This window comes from Halichoerus grypus, chromosome 6 (genome assembly GCF_964656455.1).
Source record: "Halichoerus grypus chromosome 6, mHalGry1.hap1.1, whole genome shotgun sequence".
Classification (NCBI taxonomy): Eukaryota; Metazoa; Chordata; class Mammalia; order Carnivora; family Phocidae; genus Halichoerus; species Halichoerus grypus.
Genome location: NC_135717.1, coordinates 132,872,308 through 132,899,134, shown reverse-complemented (window position 1 = coordinate 132,899,134; position 26,827 = coordinate 132,872,308). Strand labels below are relative to the sequence as shown.

The window sequence follows — 26,827 nt, the reverse complement described above, 5'->3', positions numbered from 1 at the left end:
TCAGGGCACCTGGGTGGCTCAGTCAGTTAAGCGTTTGCCTTCAGCTCAGGTCATGATCCCAGGGTACTGGGATCGAGTCCTGCATCGGGCTCCCTGCTCAGCCGGGAGCCTGCTTCTCCCTCTGCTGCTTGTCCTCTCTCTGTCTCTCTCTCAAGTAAATAAATAAAATCTTTTTTTAAAAAAAGGGCTCCCTTATCTCTAAGCTAAATCCAAGGTCAATGCCCAGTTAAAGAGCTCCCTGTCTTCAAAGTACATAGGTCAGTCCCCAGTTGATAGATGAGAAAAGGAAGATGGGAAGAAAAAAAAAGAGCTTGACAGAGCACAACACTGAAATTTTTCTTACCAAAATGCCATCACAGCAATGAGAGTTATAACCAAGGTCTGGAAAACCCAGTTAGGACACAACTGTTTTTTTCCTGAAAAATAAACCTGTAAAAAAGATTCAGTCAGGAGCCACGATAAACCAGCAATGCCAATTGGGAGAAGGACCCCTGAAGACTCGCCCCCAGCAGGGATCTTTGCCTCCCAGTGGGCTGGCCAGTGCACTCTCTCCAGCGTACATCTTCCTGCGGTCTGCCCCCTGAAAAGGAAGTTCTTCCAAAGCCTAGCTCAAGCCTCTCCCTTTCCTTGACACTCCAGCTTATAGTCATTTGTCTTTTTGCTAGCATACTGCAGGACCCGTGTCTGAGCCATTCATTTGGTGCTTATTCTTGAAGTTTTATGAGAGCAGAGGACATATCAGACAAGATACTGTCAGAACCCAGATGTTCATCTCCTTTACTACAACACTTCGGAAAACCAAAAAGTCTTCAAGACATGATGGAATAAATTCCAACAGAAGAGTTTCAGGCATCCTGACACATCATGGAAAAGACTTTTATGGCCCGAAATAAAAAGTACTCTTTAAATCATACACATCGGTATTCAATACTGCTACCTATTTTTAAGGACAGTTCTGAGCCTGAGTCTTATTGATCCTTATACCCATCCAACAAACATTTATTAAGCACTGTTCTGTATAACACTATAGGGAATCTAAAAATAAGTAAGTTACAGTCTCTAGGAAGCCAATGAGGCAAACCTCTAAGACTGATACATATTGGCAAAAAAACTTGCATATGAGGAATGGGCCAAGAACTACAGAACAGACAGCTGTGCAATTGGTGGTGAATCTGGCTGAAAAGATAGGAGAGGTTTTCTGCCCACTTGAATAAGGTGCCCCTGAAATGGGAGCTTCACTACTAATGCAATAGGGAGTGTTATGTTTGCTTCCTTCTGCGGGGTACAGGGTAGAGTCATGCTTTTGGTTGGAAGAGAATGGGAGGTTGGTGGTCGTTAAGAAATAGTTTAAAATTGGTCTTTATTTGAATTTCTTGGGCTGGTTATCTGAGTAAATAAAGTGTTCCTCAGTGTTATATTGGGGTGGGATTAATCATATAAGTTTTTAACAAATATACAAACCCGTAGGGCTCTTATAACTGAGTCACCCATAGGGCAACTGGAAGCCACTCTGAATACCAAGAAGTGAATAGCTTATACCATTCTTACATCTCACTGGAACTGTTCAGAGGAGAGTCTAATAATGTGCTGGGCAGAGAAGGGACTCAGTGAAATTTGTTAAATCGATTGGCGTTAAATAGCATTCGTCTCAGGTAAGAGTTCCCCCCCTCCAACCTACTCCCCACAGCTGCTGGATTATTTTCAATCTCCATGCTTTTGCTTCAAATCCTTTGACCTAGTGTAGGGAAATGACCTAAGACCTGGAGTCAGGCTTGGAGCCAGGTGTTGAACAAGTCATCTAAATGTCATTGATCCTCATTTCCCTCATCAATAAAATAGGAATGATAAAATAATACCTGCCAACATTTTCAGAGTTATTGGGTGGGTCCAACTAATCCTGCAATGGTTCTCAAATTCAGGTCCGCATGAGAATTACTTTGGAATTTATTAAAAACCAAAATGCCCTAGAAAATTCTGCGCAAAAGCCTGAAGGCCTTCCCACCTCACCCCAACCACCAACACACAGCGGGGATCACCCATCTATCTCTTGGAAGTAGAGAAAGAAGGAAGGAAAAGGAACACTAGATTGGATGAGAGCTACTCAGGAGACCTCAATCTTCCTCCAGAACAAGCACCACCATCGGCAGTTGTGCGGAAGTTGAGGCAAGGCCCAGCCAGGTTTCTTACCATCTGGTAAGGCCCACAGACTGCTCACAGCCAGCACTTTGCTCATGAATGTACCCACCCAACCCAAGAGTAGCACACTCCCCCTACACACATATGTTTCAATGACCCAATGATCACGGAGGCTCTGGAGAACAAAGGATACCTAGGGGTTGGTGTCATGGAAGGGAACGTGAACCTCAGGGAAATAGCCAAGACCTCCTGCAAAGACAGCACAGGGGAAGCAAAACATCCCCATTACTTGTACTTTATCAAGCTCCCTGGAAGACTCTGATAACATGCCAAAGTATGAGAACCACTCAAATAGTGGGTTTGAAAATGCTAATAAGAGTGAACACTTGGGGTGCTTGGGTGGCTCAGTCGGTTAAGCATCTGACTCTTGATCTCAGCTCAGGTCTCAATCTCAAGGTTGTGAGTTCAAGCCCTGCATTGGGCTTAATGCTGGACATGGAGCCTACTAAATTAAAAAAAAAAAAAAAAGAGTGAACACTTATATAGCACTTATTACGTGCCATATTCTCTTCTGAGTGCTTTATATCTACTAATTTATTTATTTTTCTTTTTTCCACTATATATACTAATTTATTTAGCCCTCATGATAATCCTTAACAATCTTATGAGGCAGGTAATGTTATCATCCCCAATTTATGGAGAAGGGAAAAAATGAAGGCTAAGTTCCTTATGTAAGATCACACGGCTAGTAAGTCACAGAGCCAGGATTGAACCATCAAACATTTGGCTCCAGAATCTGTGCTCCTAACCACCGTGCAATGTTGCCTCCCTTTTTCTGTCTGTAAAGCAAGAGAACACTCTACAACTTAGATGTTATTGTTATTATTCAGAAGGTTTTCACGGCTTACCAAGTGAACTCCTTACCAGGTGGTCCAGGATGTCTGAGCCCTACCTATATTCTCAGCCGTACCTTCTACTCTCCTCCCTAACCAACTCTCACCTAATCCTTCAATGAAGCCAGTGCCAGCCCCCAGATCTTTGCTTATTCCATCTCCTCTGGAACCTCTCCTCTACCTAGCCAGAGCTTACTCCTCCTGGAAGGCCCGGCCCCCATAATGCAGCACTCTGAGCCTTTGCAATATTTACCACATCCAGATACAACTGTTCTTTGTATTGTCCTCTGATCTTCCCTGGCTACCTAGAAATTCCTCAGAAGGGGCCATGTCTTACTCACCTTTGTCTGCCTCCCACAAGCTTATGATAGGGACTATAAGAGGTCTCTGAGTTGAATGAGTGCCCTTTAATACCTACATAAATCCTCTACTGTGTCTACAAAACCCCCTTCCCACCCTCACCCCACCCCCACCATACCCAAGACACTGAACCACTTAATGTTTTTAATCTTCAGGAAAGATTATCAGACTGGGCTTTCCATTCATGCATTCATTTAACAAATATTTCTTGAGTACCTACTATATGCCAGTCCCTGGGGATGCAGAGTGAGGAAGGCAGACATGGGGCCTGTTCTCATGAATGACACATTCTAGTTAATATTCTGGGATAACTGCGAAATAAAGAGATTCCCTGGGTGCCAAGTGAGCGCTACAGAGGTTGCACGTGACCACGTCGTACCAATCAGGGCCACCGTGGACGTAGGTACCGTTCCCTCCAGCCCACTGCAAACCGGTTAGTACAAAGGGCACCTTTTTACACAGTATTTTTAATAGTTTGTGTTTATTGAGCAAACTGCTATGTGCTGGGCACTGCGGCTAAGGGCTTCACCTTATTTAATCCTATCACTAATCTTTGCAAGATAGATACTATTATTACCTTTATTTCTCAATGCAATTAAGTAACTTGCCCAAGGACACTTCTACATATATATTTAACCAAGTATTTGTTTATTGGTATACCAAGTAGCTTGTCAGCAACATAACAATTTAGCAGTTTTTAGTAGAATATTAAACTCTCTCTGAATCCTTTTAGAATAGGTCAGTGCAGTATAACATGAGTAGAGATAAAAGGGGGCAATGGCCCACACACCAGGTCAGCCCTTACCAGGATATAGATTAAGGTAATGAATATCTTCTCCTGGGAAGGGCCACCTGTGCAACACTGGTGGGTCGGAGGGAGCAAGCTGAGTCTCACAGCTATCTGTCTATGAATTGCAGCTGGGAAGGGAATATTGTAGCTTCTCCCTCACTGACACTTCTCTGCATTGGAGAGGGTGTACTTTAAATTATTAAATGATTAACCTCCACCTTTTACTGTACATTTACTGTAAATGTCACCCTGTTTGATAAAAGCTCTCTTTATTCATTAATAAAGCCATTACACTTTACCTCTGCAAGAAAGTGAATACCTATTTCCCCATTTGCACAAACAGTACTAAATATCAAAGGGAAAAGAGGGATTTGGGGATTAATGGAAGTCCCTCTGGGATTTTCTGAAGCCATAGGTAAGGAGTTAGTTCAGTTAAGGCATCCACATAGACCTTATAGCCAAGGGCCATATGCAAGCGGAGGCTGATGAATTTCACTTGGGGGTGGGGCAGTATAAACAAAAACTGGCAGAATAGTATTTCTGAAATGAACATGTTTTATACTCATTTCCCTAAACATCTTTTTGAAAAAACAGTTAATTTCTAATAAAGGGGTAGTATTTAAATACCTAAAGTGTTGGGGCACTTGGATGGCTCAGTCGGTTAAGCATCTGCCTTCAGCTCAGGTCATGATCTCAGGGTCCTGGAATCAAGCCCTGCATCACGCTCCCCAGGCAGTCTGCTTCTCCCTCTCCCTCTATCCACCGCTCATGCTCTGTCTCTCTTTCTCTCAAATAAATAAATAAAATCTTAAAAAAAAAAAAAAAAAAAAAACCTTAAGTGTATAAGGATGCAAACTAGGGAGTCTATCAGCAAATAAATAAAGAAAAGCATTCTTGATCAATTTCTCTAAAGACTTTGCCGCAGGGCAGGGGGGTGTATAGAAAACATCATCACTGTTCATTACAAATTTAAGTCTATTTACCTTGTTGTTTTTTTTGGGAAGGGCCCTTCTTGGAGAAGATGCACTAACAGCTCTGCTAAATTTGCTTTAAAAAAAGAGAGAGAATGTTAATTACTATTCAAATGCCTCTCCAGGAGTTATAAGACAAAAGCCCTGCCTGCCACTAACACAGCAGTATGACATTTTTTTTTGTAATACAGTGCTAATTTAAAAAAGGGAAAGTCAAGGCAATTGAGAGTTCCTTTTGTGGAAAAGAACCTTAGTAAGCATAAATGAATGCATTAAACCTTATATTTTTCTTTTTCTCATAATTAGACCCCAGGAAATGTGCATTTCTCTCCTTAAGTAATGAAAAAAACAAAACAAAACAAAACAAAAAACTAGAAGTTTTTTCCCTGAGAACCAAACATGATTTTCTAAATTTAGAAAAGACCACTTCTCGGGGCGCCTGGGTGGCTCAGTCGTTAAGCGTCTGCCTTCGGCTCAGGTCATGATCCCAGGGTCCTGGGATCGATCCCCGCATCGGGCTCCCTGCTTGGCGGGAAGCCTGCTTCTCCCTCTCCCACTCCCCCTGCTTGTGTTCCCTCTCTCACTGTCTCTCTCTCTGTCAAAAAATAAATCAAATCTTTAAAAAAAAAAAAAAGAAAAGAAAAGACCACTTCTCCTCCTTAAAGGAGAAGTCATCCTTTGCTAAAATGTAACATTTCCTATAATACTTTGCTCTTAAACAGATACTCCGTGTTTTGTTTCCTTTTTAAAGCAACAACAGAAAAAAGTAAGAAAATTACCACATTAGGCAATTGTGTTCCAAAACATTCTAAAAAGAGAGGAGGGATGGCATCATCGGAGAGTGAAGGTTGCTGCTGGATCGGAAAGACCATTTCGTTGCATCTAGTTATGGAAAGGCCCCATTCTCCCTCCCGACTCCTATGGCACTTGGGGATGTACCTGATGGAGCTTGCTTCGCTGGCTGAGGACTTGCAAATACTGAGCCGCTTCAGCCTGGCCAGATTTCTGTTCCATATTTCTAACTCTTCTATCCTTTCTTCGAGGTTGTTGGTTAGTTTGCAGAGCTGCTTCACTGCACCCACATTTTCCATAAAGATCTGGTCCTAGAAATGAAAACAGTACAGAGGGCATAAATCTACAGTGTGAGACCACCAGGGAACTGTCCACAGTCCTTTCAAAGACAAGTGAAATATACCACTGAAAATGATTATACACACGCACAACCTCAAGTTCATTCAAGATAAAACCGGAGAGGGTTGCAACTTAAAATGATCTTGCTAAACTCCTGGCTGTGTAGTAAAGCTGCTTATGTTCAATTTGCAATAAAATAGAAATATGTCCTTGTAATCCAAGAGAGAATGGAGCTCAAGGACACTGTCAAGTTTGGAATCTGAAGATTTATTTTGTATGGCCATTATACCATATTTAAAACTCATAAAAAGAAAGTCAGAACAAGCTTCGAAATGTTGATTTGTGTGTACAGCACTAAATCCTCGTAAGAAATGATTCTAGTTCTTCCTGGTAAAATGTGCATCAAATTGCTCAGGTAAAGGAGAAAGGAATGAAGACCTGGGCTTTCCTCCGAGTTCTGCCACTTACTAGATGGTAGACCCCACATCGAACAGAACCACCTCTCTGAGCTTCAGTGTCTTCATCTATGAATGAGAAGATAATTCTTGAGGTGTTAATTTCTGCTTTAACATCCCATGAGCTATCATGTACAATTTCTGTTTTAGCCTAAGTCCCAAACAAAATTGAAAACAACAACACTTAATTCTATCTGTTCAGAGAAGGCCACTGACACACCAGAAAGAGCAAGAAAGGGAAACCAACCACAGCCAGAGTGTGTCAGCCATCCCTTCTCCCACCCACACACTTCAGTTGTCATGGAAACATGTGTGTCTCTCTCAGCCATAACAGAAACACTGGAAAGCTCTCATCAACTCACATCCTGATCCTGTGACCTCCCCTCCTAGCCCCCTCTCTGTTTACAAGTTCTGAATGCCGCAGAATTCTTTGGGGCTCATAGAGGGCCTGTCCACTGTTGTAAAATGATGAGCTCAAGGCCAAAAGAAAAAGATTGTTTTGTAGTTGGGAGATCAAAGTCGGGACTGTGTGTCTTTGGGATTCTCATGATGCAAACTGAAGCTTTAAGGGTTTCAAACACTGTAAAGCAACCACTCAGACAGGAATCAGAAACTGAACATTACAAACTTAAGGCTTAGTTTATGAAGTTTAAGCACATGTACACTGGTATAAAACATACCAATAAAGGTAAATATATAGTCAATTTCAAGATACTCTACTACTGGAATATGATGGTGTATAAATCACTTAACTTGAATAGAAAAGTTAAAGGACAGAAGTACTAAAAATAACTTTAGCTGCAATAATTGGTTAATGATACACACATAGAAAGAGGTCTATTATGACATCAAAAACATAAAACATGGAGATGTAAGTAAAAGGGTAGAGTTTTTGTATATGATCAAAATTCAGTTGTTATCAGCCTAAAATAAGCAATAAGATATTTTATGTAAGCCTCATGTAACCACAAAGCAAAAACCCACAAAAGATAAAGAGAAGGGAGTCAAAGCATACCACTATAGAAAATCAGTTCACAAAGGAACATAGCAAAAGAGGAAGAAAGGAACAAGGGAACAGCCAAAAAACAATTAATAAGATGGCATTAGTAAGTCCTTACCTATCAATAATTACTTTAAATATAAATGGATTAAATTCTCCAATCAAAAGGCATAGAGGGAGTGAATGAATTAAAAAAAAAAAAAAAATGCTGCTACATACTGCTCCCTACAAGAGATTCACACCAGCTTTAAGGACACATACATCTTAAGGAATGGAAAAAGATACTCCATGCAAATGGAAACCAAAAGAGAGCAGAGTTAGCTATACTTATATCAGATAAAATAAAATTTAAGTCAAAAACTGTAACAAGAGACAAAGAAGGTCATATATTGATAAAAGGGTCAATTCATCACTGATAAAGGGGGATATTCATCAGACTATAACAATTGTAAATATATACCTCTATACTCTATATCTCTATATCTATCTCTCTCTAGAGAGAGAGAGAGAGAGAGAGAGATCCAATATCAGAGAACCTGATATTAAGCAAATACTAACAGATCTGAATGAAGAAATAGAAGCAATTTAATAATAGTAGGGAACTTTAGTATTCTACTTTCAACAATGGATAACTTATCCAGACAGGAAATCAGCAAGGATACACTGAACTTGAACTATGCTTTAGACCAAATGGACCTGAAAGACATATCAGAAATCCCACCCAACAGAGCAGAACACACAGTCTTCTCAAATGCATACAGAACATTCTCAAGGCTAGATTATATGTTAGGTCACAAAACAAGCCTTACAAATTTAAGAAGATTAAAATCATACCAAGTATCTTTTCTGACCACAATGGTATGAAACTAGAAATTCATAACAGGAAGAAAACTTGAAAATTCACAAGTAGTGGAAATTAAACAATACATGCTTGCAAAACTAATGGGTTAAAGAGGAAATCAAAAGGGAAATAAAAAAATATCTTGAAACAAATAAAAATGGAAATGCAACATAATAAAATTTACGGGATATAGCAAAAGTAGTTCTATTTTTTTTCTTTAAAGATTTTATTTATTTATTTGTCAGAGAGAGAGAGAGAAGGAGAGAGAAAGGTAGGCAGAGGGAGAAGCAGGCAGAGAGAGAAGCAGACTCCCCACTGAGCAAGTAGCCCGACGTGGGACTTGATCCCAGGACCATGGGATCATGACCTCAGCTGAAGGCAGACACTTAACCAACTGAGCTACCCAGGCATCCCCTGCAAAAGTAGTTCTAAGGGAATTTTATAGCAATAAACACCCACATTAAGAAGAAAAAAGAAAGATCTCAAATAAACAACCTAACTTTACACCTCAAGGAACTATAAAAGGAAGAACAAACTGAAATGAAAGATAGTAGAAAGAAAGAAATAACAAATATCAGAAACACTATGGAAAAGATCAACAAAACTAAGAGCTAGTTTTTTGAAAAGATAAACAAAATTGACAAACCTTTAGCTAGATCAAGGAACAAAAAGAGAGAAGACTCAAATAAATAAAATCAGAAAGGAGAGGTGACATTACAACTGATACCACAAAAATACTAAAGATCTAAGAAACTACTATGAACAATTAGACTCCAACAAATTGGACAAGTTAGAAGAAATGGCTATTCCTAGAAACGTACAACCTACTAAGACTGAATTATGAAGAAATAGAAAATCTAACAGGCCAATTAAGAAAAAGAGATTGAATCAATAATCAAAAACATCCCAACAAACTAAAGTCCAGTACCAGACAGCTTCCCTGGGGAATTCTACCAAATGCTTAAAGAAGAATCTATATAAATCCTTTTCAAACTCTCCCAAAAAAATTGAAGAGAAGGGAACACTTCCAAACTCATTTTAAAAGGCCAGCATTACCCTGATACCAAGGTCAGATAAAAACACTACAAAAAAAAAAAAAAATAATTACAGGCAGTTATCTCTGATAAACATGGATATTCAACAATACATTAAAAGGTTCATACACCATGATCAAGTGAGATTTATTCCTGGGATGCAAAAATGGTTCAACATATGCAAATCAATCAACGTGATACACCACATTAATAAAATCACGTGATCATCTCAATAGATGTAGAAAAAGCACTGGACAAAATTCAGCATCTCTTCATGAAAAAACCTCTCAACAAAGTATAGATGGACTATACCTCAACATAAAAAAGCCCTATATGATAAGTCCATACCTAACATTACACTCAAAGATGAAAAGCTGAAAGTTTTTCTTCTAAGATCAAGAACAAGACAAGGAAGCTCACTGCACCCCATTTCTATGCACCATAATACAAGACAAAGCAATCAGACAAGAAAAAGAAATAAAAGTTATCCAAATTGGAAAGGAAAAAGTAAACTGTATCTGTTGCAGATGATATGATCTTATATACAGAAAGTCCTAAAGATTCCACCAAAAACGGTTAGAATTAATAAATTTAGTAAAGTTGCAGGATACAAAATCAATATGCAAAAGTTAGTTGCATTTCTATACACTAACAACAAACTATTTGAAAAAGAAATAAAGAATCCCATTTACAATGTGATCAAAATCAATAAATACTTAGGAATAAATTTATTCAGGAGGTGAAAGATCTGCACGTTGAAAATTACAAGACATTGATGAAAGAAATTGAAGACACAAATACATGGAAAGATATCCCATGTCCTCTCCTATATCAGAGGAATTAATATTGTTAAAATGTCCATACTATTCAAAGCCATCTATAGATCCAATGTAATCCCTATCAAAATTCCAATGGCAACTTTCACAGAAACAGAAAAAAAAATCCTCAAATTTGTATGGAACCACAAAAGATCCCCAATACCCAAAGCAATCCTGAGAAAGAACAAAGCTGGAGGCATCACACTTCCTGATTTCAAATTATATTACAAAGCTATAGTGATCAAAACAGTACTAGCATAAGAATAGACATATAGACCAATGGAATAGAACTGAGAGCCCAGAAATAAACCCACACATATATGGCCAACTAAAATTTGACATGGGAACTAAGAGTACTTAATGAGAAAAAGACAGTTTCTTTAACAGTGTTGGGAAAATTGGATAGTCACAGACAAAAGTATGAAATTAGACCTCTGCTTTACACCACTCACAAAAATTAACTCTAAGTAGATTAAAGGCTTAAATGTAGACCTAAGACCATAAAACTCCTAGAAGAAAACACAGGGAAAAAATTTCTTGACATCGGTATTGGGAACCATTTTTTTGGATATGACACCAAAAGCCAAGCAACAAAAGCAAAAATAAACAAGTGGGACGACATCAAAGTAAAGAGTTTTTGTACAGCAAAAGAAACAATCAACAAAATTAAAAGGCAACCTAAAGAATAGAAGAAAATATTTGCAAACCATATATCTGATAAGGGGCTAATATTCAAAATATATAAGGAACTCACACAACTCAATAGCAAAACACAAATAATCTAACTAAAATGGGCAAAGGACATGAATAAACATTTTTCCAAAGAAGATATACAAATGGCCAAAAGGTACATGAAAGGATGCTTAATATCACTAATCATCAGGGCAATGCAAATCAAAACTACGTGAGATATCATCACATACTTGTGTTAGGATGGCTATTTTTTATTTTATTTTTTTAAGATTTTATTTATTTATTTGACAGAGACAGAGTTAGCGAGAGCAGGAACACAAGCAGCGGGAGTGGGAGACGGAGAGCAGGCTTCCCGCAGAGCAGGGAGCCCGATGTGGGACTCCATCCCAGGACCCTGGGATCATGACCTGAGCCGAAGGCAGCCGCTTAAGGACTGAGCCACCCAGGTGCCCAGGATGGCTATTTTTTAAAAGGCAGGAAAGAGATAACAAGTGTTGATGAGGGTGTAGGAAAAAGGGAACCTTGTACGCTGTTGGTAGAAGTGCCAATTGATACAGGCACTATGAACAACAGCATGGAGACCCCCAAATTTCTGGGCGTATGTCTGAAGGACATGAAATCACTGTCTCTAAGAGATATCTGCACTCCTATGCTCATTGCAGCATTATTCACAACAGCCAAAATATGTAAACAATCTAAGTATCCATTGACAGACAAATGGATAAAGAAAATGGGATACACACACACACACACAAATGGAGTATTATATATATTATTATTATATATATTATATAATAAAGAAGGAAATCTTGCCATTTGTGACAACATGGATGGAATCGAGGGTATTATGCTAAGTGAAGTAAGTGAGACACAGAAAAACTGTGTGATATCACTTATGTGTGGAAACTAAAAAAGCCAAACTCAGAGAAACAGAGAGTAGAATGGTGGTTGCCAGAGACTGAGAGATGGGGGGAACGAGAAGATGTTCATCGAAAGGTACAAACTCAGTTTAAAATGATTAAGTTCTGGGGATCTAATGTACTGCATGATGACTATCATTAACAATATTGTATTATACACCTGGAAGTTGCTAAGAGAGTAGATCTTAAATGTTCTCATCACACACACAAAAGTTAATTATGTGGCTGATGGCTGTGCTAACTCACCTACTGTAGTAATCATTTTGCAATATGTATGTGCATCAAATCATTGTGTTGTATCCCTTAAACTTATATCTCAATAAAGCCAAAAAAATTCAGTTAGTAAAGAAGGATAGTTGGTGGGAGATTTGAATAAAATAAGATAGGACAGGGGTGCCTGGGTGGCTTAGTTGTTGAGCGTCTGCCTTCGGTTCAGGTCATGATCTCAGGGTCCTGGGATCGAGCCCCGCATTGGGCTCCCTGCTCAGCGGGAAGCCTGCTTCTCCCTCTCCCACTCCCCCTGCTTGTGTTCCCTCTCTCACTGTCTCTCTCTCTGTCAAATAAATAAATAAATAAATCTTAAAAAAATAAATAAATAAAATAAAATAAGATAGGACACAAATTGAAAACTGTCAAATCTGGGTGAAGTATATACATGGATTTCACTATTATTCTAAGTTTGCGTATATTTGAAAATTTTTTATTAAAAATGTTAATAAATAAATCAGAAAACAAAAACCAAAAATCTCCTGACAAAAGCTCTTTAAAATTCTCTAATTTTGGTACCAATGTTCCCTTACTTTTAAATTTGTTTTAATAAAAATAAGGCAGAAATCATGAAGACAAGAATAACATTCTACTGAGAACTGTAAAGAATAAAATAATTTGAAAGTGACCTCATCATCCACAAAACTTGCTGAGCCAAGCTTTGGACAAAGTCTTATCTGATGTCGAAATTCATGCTCTTAACCACTTTGCCACATACTACGGGTGAGTCTTCAATCGTTAAAATCAACAGCATTTTGTTAACATTCATTTTCTCCCCATCTCATCTCTTTCCTCCCCATGTCCGTATCCATCCTCTCCACTGACCTGACGTTTTGACACTGTGCTTGCTCCGCATTCTGCTTTAGCCCAACCTTCTGGGCCTTCCCAGGCCTTTTTCCAGGCCTCTCCTGGCCCTAACTGGAAGGCATCTGCAGCTTTTAATCTACTTGCTTCTCATTCCCTAAGAACTGAAAGCCTCCAGGCCAGGTAGGTAACAGGAAGCAGTGATGGGAGGGCCCATGAAGCCCTTCCAGGGCAGCCACTCCTCAGCCTCAGGTCAACAGATCTGATGCTTCCAGGGAGCCAGAAATCTAGAATTTGTGTGAGGACCTCCTCATTATTTAAAAATAGGCAACAAATTTGAAAATTTTTAAAACACCATGAGGAAAAAAAAAAAGTCTTCAGGCCAATCTTGGCCACAAGCTTCTGATCTGGGACCTGCATCCATAACCTTTCCCTTATTAATGAACATCTTCACCCATGCTGCAGCTTCCCCTCGGGCCCCAGCTGCACTCCCAACTTCCACACTCCCTGTCACCTCTGGACATTTTCATCTGAATACTCAGCTGACACCTCAAACTAAAAATTGAATTCATTTTCCCACTAGGAAACCACTTTTCTGTCAGACTTCCTTATTTTAATGGAACCACTTCTCTTCCTTTCAGTGAGATTCAGAAACTCAGCCATTAACTTAAACACATGCTTACTGAGAACCCATAATGTACCAGATACTGTGCTAAACAACACAGGATTGACAAGGCACATTCTCTGACCTTGAGAAGCTCACAGTCTAGCGGAAGAGATATGGAATAGAAAGAGAATGACAACACAATGTGATAAATACTCTAGAAGATGTATATTCGGAGGCCTGAGCCAATACAGAGACAAGATCAATCAAGGCATCACAGAATTCATTAGTTCATTAATTCATTCAACCAATATTTGTTGGATTCCTAAGGTACTCTAAGCCCTGGGGTTGAAGCCACAAATAAAGTATTGGAGATACAGCTTTGAAAAATATGGAAGATTTTTGGGGTCACGCAATGAGCCGGGGAGGCTGGTGAAGAATAAGTAGGCAAATAAGATCATTCCGGCTAGGGACAGAACTCTCCAGGCCGTCGTGAAGAAGTCTGCAGTGTGTCCCCTGCGCAGAGATCCGGCTGAGGGGCCCGTTGGGGTCTGCACCAAAGAGAGAAGGCACCTCTCTCTAATTACAGCAAAGGCACTACACACCCTCTCAGTGGCCCTGAATCTTACAAGAAGGTGAAACCAAGTGATGTGGAGACTATTCTAGATGAGGTGGTCAGGGAAGGTGTTGGCACTGAGATCCAAATGACAAGATCATCTAAAGGGAGAGTCTTCAGAGCAGAAAACACTCAACGGAACAGCTCTGAGGCAGAAACAAACTTGGTGAGCGTGAGAACAGAGAACGAAGCTGGTGGCAAAGGGCCTGGCAAACGAGAGGTGCGGGTGTGTGCAGAGACATCGCATTCTGAAGGTGTCTGGGGCTTGGCGGGGTGGGTGTGAGTGTTAGGAAACGAATTAGAAAGAGACGATTCCATCTAGATGGTGGAGGGGTGATAATAAGCCAATGAAGAGCCAGAGGGGGAAAAGGAGATTGTACGATCAGAGATGTTTTGTTTTGTTTTTGTTTTAGGGAGGAAACTGGGAAGCATAAAGAGGATAAGGAGGGAAGATAATAGACAAGAGAGGTGGCTGAAGTTAGAACTGCAGCACTGGGTGTCTAATTGGATATCGTGTGTGAGAAAAAGGAAAAATGGAAAGACTACCAGTGATGCTCCTCTCCGTCAGTCACACCTTCCGTCCCCCAGGTCTGCCACTGTCTTCTTTCACTTGTCTCTCAGTCCCCCGCTTCCTTTCCATCTGCGAGCCCCTGCCTGGTGTCCACAGACAGGAGCGCTGTGCATTCCACGATACTCGTCATGCTGTCACGCAGAGCTCCGTTCTTGCATCCTGTCTCATCACTCCACTTAGACTGTCAGCTGCTTGAAGACAGCACCCTGTCTTACTTATCTTTGCATGAATTGAACAGACAATTCCTCCCAGTTGAAGGAAAAAGAGAATCAATGAGAATCAATGAGTAAAAAGGAACCACATACTAAGGTATAGTAGGGTGGCTTATAACATCATTTCATAAAACATTCATACACACACACACATTATTCAAGGCCTACTTACTCATAAACTGCACCTCATCTTCATACAGACTTAGCTGTAAATACATGTAAGGCCACTCTGACATTTATTGGGTACATTTTTCTTACACCAAGTACACCTAGTAATAATGCTCAAGAAATATAAAAACCTACTCCGAAATAATCACAGAAATAAATGAAGTGGCCAAGTAAAGAGATAGATGAACAAGCCGAAGGGCAAAGTTCTTGGGGTCTCATGCAGGATTAGACTATGGCATTCACCCCCCTTGGCCCCCTGGCTCTCAGGACCAGCCTGGAGCCCTCTCATGTCACCTCCCATCACTGAGCTTTCACTGGGGCACATAAATCATGAGGGATTTATGAGAAGAAGCAAATTACCCCAGAGAAGAGAAGCTTATCTTACACAGTCATCTCTTCTGAAAGAAAAATGATTTCTACCTCCTTTGGCCAACACCACTCATCTCCAGCTATGGTTGGTTACATGGACAGTCTGTAAAGTTCCAACCATTCTGTTTCTTACTTGGGCACAAAATTGCAAAGTACATGTGGAAAAGACACAGCAATCATGAAGTACAACATTTCAACATTTTCATGTGCATTTCTAGTTTGTGCTTTAGCTTCAATAAAAATTTCTTTATACAAAAGGATCATTGGGTGGAAGAGAAACAGAGTGCAGAGGGAGACACTGTAACTGAACCTGATCTCCACCCATTGCTATAGCACATGTGGCCAGGACGTCCTAGAGACGTTCCTTAAAACAAGCAGTCCTGGGGCGCCGGGGTGGCTCAGGTCATGATCCCAGGGTCCTGGAATCGAGTCCCACATCGGGCTCCCTGCTCAGTGGGGAGTCTGCTTCTCCCTCTCCCTCTGCCATGCTCTCTTTCTCTATCTCTCAAATAAATAAATAAAATCTTAAAAAAAAAGAATAACAAGCAGTCCTGAATGTGGCAAGCAAGGCCAACATGTGCCCACACAAATGGGTAGGAGACCAGAAAGCAAGAGGATTTCTGTACATCTTGCTTATTGTACAATTAACAGAGAGCATGGGACAACAAGAGTCACATTACCTGTGTTCTTAATAAGAAATAACAAAGGGGCTATTCTGTGAAGTATTTATAATGTGGTGGAGAGATATTCCACAGTGTTGAGGATTACACCAGTAATTGAAGTCTCTCCTAGGGAGTGAGCCAAAGTGGAAAGCCAGGCCTCAGAGCATGGGGATGTTCACCTGCTCACAGTGTTACATGTTCGGTGAATGAGTGTGGCCTTGGTGATGGCTCCATAGATTGAATCACTGCAAGATCCTGTTATTAAGAGAATCACAGCTTGTCTCTTCTGGACTCCTGTCAGTTGTATTTACCTATAAACCGAATGCTGCCTTGGTGTAGACCGCCGCTCAGAGGACAAACAAACCTGGCTGCTTAGACTAGGAATACCACCCCTTATCTTCCCAAGGCTCTGGCCTTCTTAGGAATGAATTTGGGTTGTAGCCTCTCCAGGGGGTAAAGGCGTTGGGTAGCCCTCAGAACCGCAGCTGCTAATAATCCTGACTATCCTCATTCAACTTAAGTTTGATAGTGGGCCAGGGGAAAACTAATTATTCTCCTACAGAGTGATAATCGTAAGGCCCTGGGCAGATGTTACCTACACAGAAATCGCAGACATCGCTTTCCTGGGTGTTCTAGGGGAGGGCCACAGTCAGAAGTGACATGGCTGCCACCAAATGAGTAACCCCAAGAGCCCCACCTTGGCAGCCTAATGGCACACTCCCAGGGCTGCACCCTGAGCCAGACAGCTGTGCCTTCACAGTTTTCTCTCACCCAGGAAGCTTCTGAAAATGCGAGAGAGTGGGGGTGACCTTATGACATGAATACCTCGGAGTATCTCTTATCTTATATTTTGAGTAAATAATGGGAAAACTTCACTACTTTATTATTAAAAATAGATTTCACATGATACACCTCTCACGGGAAGTGATAGCCCAGGTCTGAGACCAAAGAGCTGCTTCTACTCAAGACGGATGTGGGAAGCAGGAGGAAGTAACCACACGTCTGCCACTCTACCCCTGCGGCCCAGGGCAGAGCAGGCCATCCACACCCCATCAGCTAAGTATTTGTTGCCCAAGAGCCCAGAGGAAGAAGACTGAGGAAGGGCCCAACAGGGAAAGGGACCCTCCACCTTGCTGCTCCGTGTGGCTTGCTGACCAGCAAGATCAGCAAAATTGGCACCACCTGGAGGCTGGTTAAAAATGCACGCTCTTGGGTCTCACCCCATTCCTGCTGAATCCACCTGTATTTTAGCAAGTTCCTCCACTGATTCACGTACACTTTGAAGTTGGAGAAGCACTGCCCCCGTGAATTGACAAATTACAAATTAGTCTCCACTCAGACATCTGTCCCTACGACTACAATATCCCCATGTCAATCGGTTTTCCCACCAGCATCAAACAGAGCAGGGCAATGTACAACAGATCAGCAGCGGGGTGAGTCTGCAAACCTTGCCACGACGCAGGCTTTCACAGAATTAATAAACACGATCTCCGACACCGACTCAAGTCACACACACAAAGCAAGCAAGGGAATGGCACACTGAGACCCCTTTACCTTGCAAAGGGGAGCTCAGCTACAAAGACAGGGACATTCCTTCAAAAAAGAATGATTTGAATATCAAAGAATTAAGACAGGCCCTTGGGAAAAATGACGAGGCTCATGAATATCTTTGCAAAACTGACCCACTTTATGATTGTGCTATGAAAGAACATACAACTTTGTTGAGAAACTGCTCGCAAAAAAAATCAACACTTCATTCCACCTTCAGCCATTCTACGAATTCCATCATTCTATTTTCATGCTAACCTAAATCGTATTCTGTGAGATAAACTACACTCTCAGAAGTTCTAGTTCCATTTTTTAAGACAAATCTGATCACAGCTTGTCACTATTTCACATGACGCCAGGGCCTCGTTTTAGGTGCACTCCTGGTACGTGGACTTTACCCGGGCCAGTCTCCCTCCAACATTAAGGCCCGCTGACCTCTCCTGTCACTGTTACATACTCCTTTTTCTTTTTCCCATAGGGGGCTTCTTTTTGGTACTTATGCCCAAGGTGCCATGGCTGATACCAATTACTGCACAGCTCAGCGAAGCTTTCTTGTTTCCTGGTTGGATGTTTCAGTGCATTTCGAGGCCACAGAAAAGGGGTCCCCTGTGGGGTTGTCACTCCAGAGGCAGATTGATTCTGTAGTTACCTTATCGACCATGAGGAAGTTGGGCAGCGTCTCTCCATTTTCACAGGTGACATCACCAACCTCTCTGACAGCTCGAGGCAGGATCTCTCGTACCTCCTGGGCAATCATCCCTAGACCCAAACACTCCAACTCATTTAGTCAGGAAAACAGCTTTCTGGAGAAAATCCTCCCAGGCCTACATCAAAATGGACTGCTGACAGCCTCCCGGGACATCTTTGCAAACAGATGCTTATTACCCCTTTTCAGCTTTTGCTTTGATCTATGATATGTTTGAAGCAAAGAAGGAATTTTGAGCCCATAATCACTATAGGATTAAAAGCAGGGGTGTTATTTTCCTCACTTTTCCTTGAGACTCTGGGCCGAATGTTGGGAGGAGTGGGCAAATACCTTAAAATCCCTGTATATAGAAGTAAGAGTGGGACATTAGCTTGATTTCCTCTTTTCCTGCAGGAGGATTTGCCACCTAAATGGCCCCTGTTTCTTTAGGATTCCTGGGTGGGGGTATCAACACCTCTTTGCCCCTTCTCTGACCTAGACCCACCTACTCTGCCACCTCCCCTCTCCCAGGTCGGCCCAGTGCTGCCCCTCTTACAGTTGGAGCTGCCATCTACCCCTGAGCCCGCATTGCATGAGCAAGATGGTTCCCATGAAAAGAAACTACGTATTCAAAATATTCCACCAGTACCATGGCGGTGCAGGAGTGGGGAGGAGGGTGTTGAGTAAAGATGACACAGACATTTCTCTGACCTTTCCCACTCAAGTGAGTGTGGATTTCACAGAGAAAATCAATGCCATAGCACACAACCTCCAGATAAAGAGGGAGTCAAACTTTTAAGAGTTGACAACACAAAATTAAAAAGGGAATTTGTGTGCATACCTGTTTGATGGGAAGTGTTTATTCCCATTGAAGATGCGAATTCAGGTTTGTAGTCATACTCAACGATCCTCATTTGGGCTATTCGTCTTAGCTGTTCATTTGTGTCAACCTAATTTAATGAAAGAAGAGCAGATTTCAGCCACTTAGATGATTTCCTATTCAAATCAATGCCCAAAGGGACCTAGAGAAATTAGGAGTGTTGACAATGGGACTGTTCTTTCCTCTTGCCCGAACTATTTTAAGAGAAATTTATGTTTTTCTCCTCAGAGAAACCCAAGCTTCAAGGTCCATATCAGTGACTTCCATTCACAGACAAATTGAGACAGAGTTTTTACATCTAAATTACAGAGTGAAAGCTCCCTCATTCACTACTCTTGCCCTTTTTTTCTCTCCTCTGAGAGGCAAACTCTCCTTCTGAGAATGGAGACTGATCGCTTTGGAGAGAAACAATTGCTATTCATGAGTGCAAGGGATCATTTCCAAATGAACATACGGTATAAACACCAAATAAATATAGGCCAACCTTGTATTTACAAATTGAAAAGGTTTAGTAAAAGTAAAAAAACCTTTAAAGAATGGAAATATCCTGTATCATTGAATTCCTTTTGGACACCTTGCTGGAGAAAATTTCCGCAAGTGGCAGGTAGCAAAGGCCTTCAAGGATCCAGACTTTCCTCTCCTACAGATGGCTTCTCCCCCAAACCACTCTGGTCAGTGATGGTATGCTTCTCTGAGTTCACTGCTCTCAGAGGTTACTAAAGGTATTCCCAGCTCTCACTGCAAATTCTTCAAAATAATGTCACCAGGTTCCAGCAAAATGACAACAAAGACAATAGAGTGAATTTTTCCTAAAGCCAAATGTGTATGATTCAAAGGATTCTCTTTTGAGGTTTTTTGTTGTTTTGTTTTGTTTTTTTTTTAATGAATTCATGGTACTAGCAGAACCTATTTTTTAAATGACCTTATTCTATAAGTAAAATACTAGCAGCCCTTTTTCTTTTAGGATATAATTTTCTTTTAGGATATAACAATTACAAAACCAGTAGTCTCTTGGCAATTAAAATTATACTGCCTGGACATTCATCCATGTGTTAGAGTAACCAAAAGTGCTTCGTTTTTCTTGTTATATGAAAACCCCTGACATGGCCCTCAACTCTTCCCTTGACCCACTCTGTTGGGTGAGTGGGAAAGCTCCTCCATCATTAAAAGCTCCCTGTCCTTCACTAGTTTGGCTGATTGTAAAAGGTGGTGGCTTGACACTTAACTGGCTAAATGGGAAAAATTTCCTTTAGGTTCTTCTTGGGAAGTATGATTTTGAGCTCACTGTTATTTTGATACCTGCTATTATCAAAAGCTTGGTTCAATTCATTCATTCATTATTTTATTCAACTAACATTTACCAATCACCTTCAACATACAATGCACTACACTAAGTGTTGGCACTTTAAAAAATGATTACCTTTTAAAAGTTTGTGCTCTACTAATTGTGAGACCTGAAACCATAAAGCTCCTAGAAGAGAACATAGGTAGTAATTTCTCTGACATCAGCCATAGCAACATTTTCCTAGATATGTCTCCTACGGCAAGGGAAACAAAAGCAAAAATAAACTATTGGGACTATATCAAAATATAAAGCTTTAGGACAGCAAAGGAAACCATCAACAAAACAAAAAGGCAACCTACTAAATGGGAGAAGATATTTGCAAATGATATATCTGATAAGGGATTAATATCCAAAATATATAGAGAAGTTATACAAATGAACACCAAAAAACAAATAATCTGATTAAAAATGGGCAGAGGACCTGAATAGACATTTTCCCGAAGAAGATATCTGGATAGCCAACAGACACATGAAAAGACGCTCAATGTCACTAATCAACAGGGAAATGGAAATCAAAACCACAGTGACATATCACCTTACTGAATGGCTAGAATCAAGAAGACAAGAAATAGCAAGTGTTGGTGAAAATGTGGAGAAAAAGGAATCCTCATGCACTGTTGGTGGGACTATAAATTGGTACAGCCATCGTGAAAAACAATATGGAGTTTCCTCAAGAAGTTAAAAATAGAAATACCCATATGATCCAATAATTCCACTACTGGGTACTCAAAGAAAATGAAAACACTAATTCAAAAAGATATATGCACCCTATACTTATTGTAGCATTATTTACAAAAGCCAAGATATAGAAGCAACCAAGTGTTCAACCACATAGATGAAGGGATAAAGAAGATGTAGTATATTCATACAATGGAATATTACTCAGCCATTAAAAATGGTGAGACGTTGCTTTTTGGGACAACATGGATGGACCTAGAGGGTATCAGGCTAAATGAAATAAGTCAGACAGAGAAAGATAAATACCATATGATTTTACTTATATGTGGAATCCAAAAAACAAAACAAATGAATAAACAAACAAAAAGCAGAGTCAAGCCTATAAATACAGAGAACAAACTGATGGTGGCCAGAGGGGAGGAGGTGGGGGATGGGCAAAATGGGTGAAGGGAAGTGGGAGATCCAGGCTTCCAGTTATGGAATGAAGTCATGGGAAGAAAAGGTGCAGCATAGGAAATACAGTCAGTGGAGTTGTAACAGCATTGTACGGTGACTACACTTGTGATGGACACAGCATAACCTAGAGAGTTATTGAATCACTATGTTGCGCACCTGAAACTAATGTAACATTGTGTGTTAACTGTACTCAAATAAGAAATAAATAAGCAAAATAAAAATTAAGAAATTTTAAAAATAAAATAAAAATAAATACATTCATAGGTTTTCTGATTGTCTTGACCTTGTGTCATACTTTTTCTAAGGGATTACACATTCCAAGTTTCCTAAAATTTAGACTTATTAAATGAACATTAAAAAAATGTTTGTCGTCTAGATAGGAGGGCAGACTCATCACATATGATTCCATTACAATGTGAGAAATGCAGAGTGATAATGGAATTATGAATAGAGAATTATGGCAGCTCCAAGGAGGTCCCTAAAATATTCCTAGGGGAGCATAAAGGAAGGCTTCCTAGAAATGGTGAAGCCCCACGGAGATCTTGGCTTATTTTGGTTCTCAAACAAACTCTGGCTCTTTTCACCCTGGCCTTTGGCTCAGGGCATTTTCCCTGCCTCAAAAGCTCTTCCTTTCAACTCCTACCTTCTCCTGCCCCAACGTAAACATCCCTTCACCAGGGAAGCACTTCTTGATTTCCAACACTAGGAAGGGTCCCTTTGCCTTATGTGCTAATGGGAGCTATTATTTTCCTCCATAGCGACCATCAAAGTTATCACCAGGCTACTAGTTGTGTCACCTTTATTACCCGTCTTCCCTATAGGATACTACCCCATGAGGGCGGAGACATATTTAAGGCCATGGTTTTCTGTTCACCACCATATTACCAGTTTCTAGTATAATTCCTTGCATGTAGTTGATGCTCAACTAACATTTGTTAAATAAACTAATAATTTGATAAATAAATCTAATAAAAATGAATTTAAGATAGGAGTTAGCCAGGGAAAGAGGCAAGGTAGGGAGAAGGGATGGAAAGGGTGAGACCAAGACAGGGATGCTGGGCAGAAAGAATACCATGAGTGGAGTCCCAAGGGACTAAGTGCCCTGAATGATGTCTGCACAACCAGGGCAGAGGTGGGCATTACTACACTGTAAAGATTAAGGCCAGAGCAGGGAGGGCCTTGCAGGCCATGCTAGGAAGGAGAAGTCACACACCTAACACTGTGAGCTCCTTCAGCCATTCAACAAATATTTATTTTTTTTAAAGATTTCATTTATTTATTTATTTGAACGAGAGAGTGTGTGTGTGCAGGGGGAGGGCCAGAGGGGCCTGGGAGAGGGACAGGTCATTCAACAAATACTTAGCGAACAGCTACTGTGTGTGCGCCAGATGGGTTATCCCAGGCACTGGAGATTCAATGAGTATTTCCGACTTGGAGTTTAAATTTTTTAAAAAGTTCTATTTTTGAGGGTAAGACCCACAGCCAGTTCATCTCAGGACCTCTGCAGTGCCTAGCCGTGTGCCTGATCTGTAACCGCACCCAAACCCTTCAATGGAAGAAGCTGGAATGAGAGAATGAAGGTAGTAAAATGGCCCGACAGTTCCTGACACTCACAAAAGGGAAGACAGGGGGGTCAGTCAGGAGCCAGATTGGACTGGCCTTGCACCAGCCAGGCCCTACTCAGTTCCCCACTCCCCGCACCCAGGGGGTCCTGTGCCTGCTTTGCCTACTCTTCATTCTCCCCTTGGTTCCTGCATGAGCCTTCACGGGGGACCTCTGCTGCCAACAGAAAGCTGACGAGGCTGTGCCCTCACTCAGGCTGTCCAGGCCACATAGAGGGAACATGACCCCGGGTGACTAAGCTGGCTCCTTTAACACATCTTCCCTGAAGACATATTGCTGGACAGAGTGATGGAGGTCTACAGTATTATTATCATTGTGCTTCAGATAGATTTCTGGCTGAAGAAAACTTTGAGGGTTGGTTTGGGGATCGAAACACCTTCTATAACAACGTTTCTGTAAGAAAATGCTCTTCTGGTTTCTAATGCGGGGTTGTAGACTTTCCCAAGCTAAATATCAGTGGCCTGTACTGCACGTTCCCTATACGAAACCTTGGCCTAGGGAAAGCCCTCGAGGCAAGGGCTGTGCCTTCTCGGAATCCTCCCACAGGAACCAAACACTGGTCAGCACTTAACACCACACCTTGCTCATCAACGTGCATTGAGCAAGAAGCTAAAGCTGAATTCAGGTGTCTGATTTGATCTTGTGCATGGCAGTTTTGGAAAGTTTTGACCCTGATGTAAATGGCCATCATTGTCTAGTGGCTTCATACCCAAGGCTTCTCTAACATTACTTCAAGAACTGCACCACAGAAAAGGCATTCTTGTCTCTGGGACTCCAGTTTGTTCAGGGAGGGAGATCTCGTTATCCATCATCTGGCCTCAGCCTAGACTAGCAGGCTCCCGTCAGGAGCAGCTTGAGTGACACTGGCTCACCACCTCAAGCTCAAGAACGTCTGCATTTGGCTCATGGCCTCGAGGGGAGACTTTGCATGTTTGACTTTCTTGAACTCTACACTTTTGTCTTTACCACACTGTGGATGCAGTTGAGGAAAACGATCTTTGAGCATTTCATCCTAACTGATTTCTTTCCCGGCTTTTATTTTTTAATCTTTTGTAGCCTTGTTTTCAGCCCTCATCACAGAATTTGACTGATGGTGCTCAACTCTCAACTTCCTCACTTGTTTTGCATTGACCTTGATGTTTTTCACACTCCTTTGTTTTTCAGCCTATCAGTTCCACCCCAATTTTGCTATTTCCATTGCAAGAGCTGCATTTTCTTCTACCGTCTATAGTCCATCAGTAAACACAATGTCTGGGGGAGTGAGGCTGCCCCATTTAGGCCGACTTCGTTTCCCCTGTGCTTCAGCCTCACAAGTTTCCATCCATCTGCTCTATCGTCTGTGGCTTGGATATGTGTCCAGATGAGCACAGAGAGCTCCACCAGAGTGCTCTGTGCTTACTCCCCACAAAACAACCTCCGTTGCCCTGAGTGAGGAGGCCCAGAGCCAGGGCAAGGCAGCAACTTACATGCATTTTCCCCCATGGCTGCCCTGGGCAACTGTTTGGCTGCTGGGTTTTGCAAGAGCTCATCCGGAAGCCAGCTCTGGTTACCATGCCTCCTTAAAGAATGAGAAATAGCCTCCCGTCCCATGCTTGTAATCAGATCAACCAAGGGGCCACGTCTCAGAGTGGAAGGGCTATTTTTAAAAGTTGGAAAAACTGAGTCAGGGGGAGGTGAAGATGAAGTTCACAGATCTGTCAGCCCCATCATCATCACTACCATCATCTCTCTTGTCTGCAATGGTGAATAGGACTGACAGGTGTGGTGTCTCTCCTGATCGGATGGGGGCCCCCAAAGGTGGGGCGACCCAGCTGAGTGGAAGCTAGCAGCATGGACAGTGAAAGGGTTCCTCCAAAGCAGAACAAAGGAGGTAGAAGTTTACCAAATACACCACAAGGGAGCTGTGGGCAGGACCGGGAGGGAGAGGCCATCTGCCACAAGGCAGTGGGTGGGGACCGTATTTAAAGGGCAAGGTGAGGAGGTATGGCAACGTATGGAATCTTCCCTTCTCTGGTAACTGTGCCTGATTGTAAGTAGCCCATTGGTCAGTGAGGGCCTGTGGGTATTTTGAGGAGGGTCGCCTGAGGGGCCTGTCTGTACTCAGCCAGGGGGGCGCTCTGGGCCCTCGCTGCATTCCATCATTCAAGCCTGTGTGCCTAAAAATGGCCTCTAGGATAAGATTTCTAGAAACCTACATATCATAAATGTGGATAGACCTATTAAGAACAAATACATTAATATGAAATAATTTAATAAATGAATTACATATAATTTGCATCTTATACAAGTAAATAATGATAATATATATTTGTACGGCTAAAGAACGCTTCATGTATGTGAGCTGAGAAGACATGCTTAACACAAGTGAGTTGAATATGAGCTTTCCCTGTTCACAGGAGAATAAACAGAGGCATGGAACATGTCTGTGCCAAGGTTCCTGGGCCAGCGGTTGCCTGAATCAGACTAAAACCCTGGCCTTCCACCAGAAACTGGGCTTCTCTTTATCCCATCATGTTGCCACAAAGCAGGATCGGGATACAGGAATTCCACATTTAGAGCGTGGATTGGGGTGACATTTGATTTATTTGAGAAGGCTGCCTAGAAGAGGTTTGAGAAGTTCTAGGGAAGCTTGTTATTTTAAGACAGTATGTTTTCTTCAAACCAAGACATTTGGTAAGTGAATTCTGGGTGGTAGCCTGGTGGTAGCAGGAGGGGTTGTAGAGGACTCTTCTGACTTGTCACCTTCCATTTGCATTTAGATAAGATCTGGTAGGGAATTGTACAGCCAATTGCAAAAATAGTTTGAGTTGGTGTGATCTGACACGCAGACAGTTTATCTCTCTCTAAAAGTCAAAAGCTCAATATCTAGGACTGGGATTGGGAAATGTATGTGAGAACTTTCTAGCCCTAAGAGTTCCCATCTGGCAGTAGGTCACAGCTCTTCTAACACGAACCACAGCTTTGCAATCAGCATAAAAGTCTACAATTACAACCATTCTTTGGAATCCACTCAGCAAAGGAGGACATTCCTTGGCCGGTTTAGAAAAACCAGTGCACATTTGCACTGGGAAAGGAATGCAGTCCGGAAGAATGGCCAATGATTTACAGATTACGTCTCCTATTAACTAACAAAGACTAAGGAAAGGAGGTTCAAAAACACAATTCTGCCACAGCCTCAAACATGCTTATAGGAGAAGCAGGGTGCATGAGAAGGTGGGGAAATGGTAGAAGCAGTGAATGAGAAACAGAATTATATGGTGGAGGAGCTAGAACTGAGCATGGTCTGGCTAAGGGATA

General features: G+C 41.4%; 1 protein-coding gene across 1 annotated transcript in view; it reads right to left on the bottom strand.

The window, feature by feature from the left end:
* MYRFL (myelin regulatory factor like) overlaps positions 1–26,827 on the bottom strand; it is a 111,841-nt gene that overhangs the window by 15,910 nt on the left and 69,104 nt on the right. The window contains exons 10-14 of the mRNA XM_078074183.1: positions 19,390–19,498; positions 18,513–18,622; positions 6,090–6,253; positions 5,163–5,226; positions 344–429 (exon numbers count right to left, since the gene is read on the bottom strand). Of these exons, the coding sequence (XP_077930309.1) occupies positions 344–429; positions 5,163–5,226; positions 6,090–6,253; positions 18,513–18,622; positions 19,390–19,498 (533 nt within the window). The remainder of the gene's footprint in view (positions 1–343; positions 430–5,162; positions 5,227–6,089; positions 6,254–18,512; positions 18,623–19,389; positions 19,499–26,827) is intronic.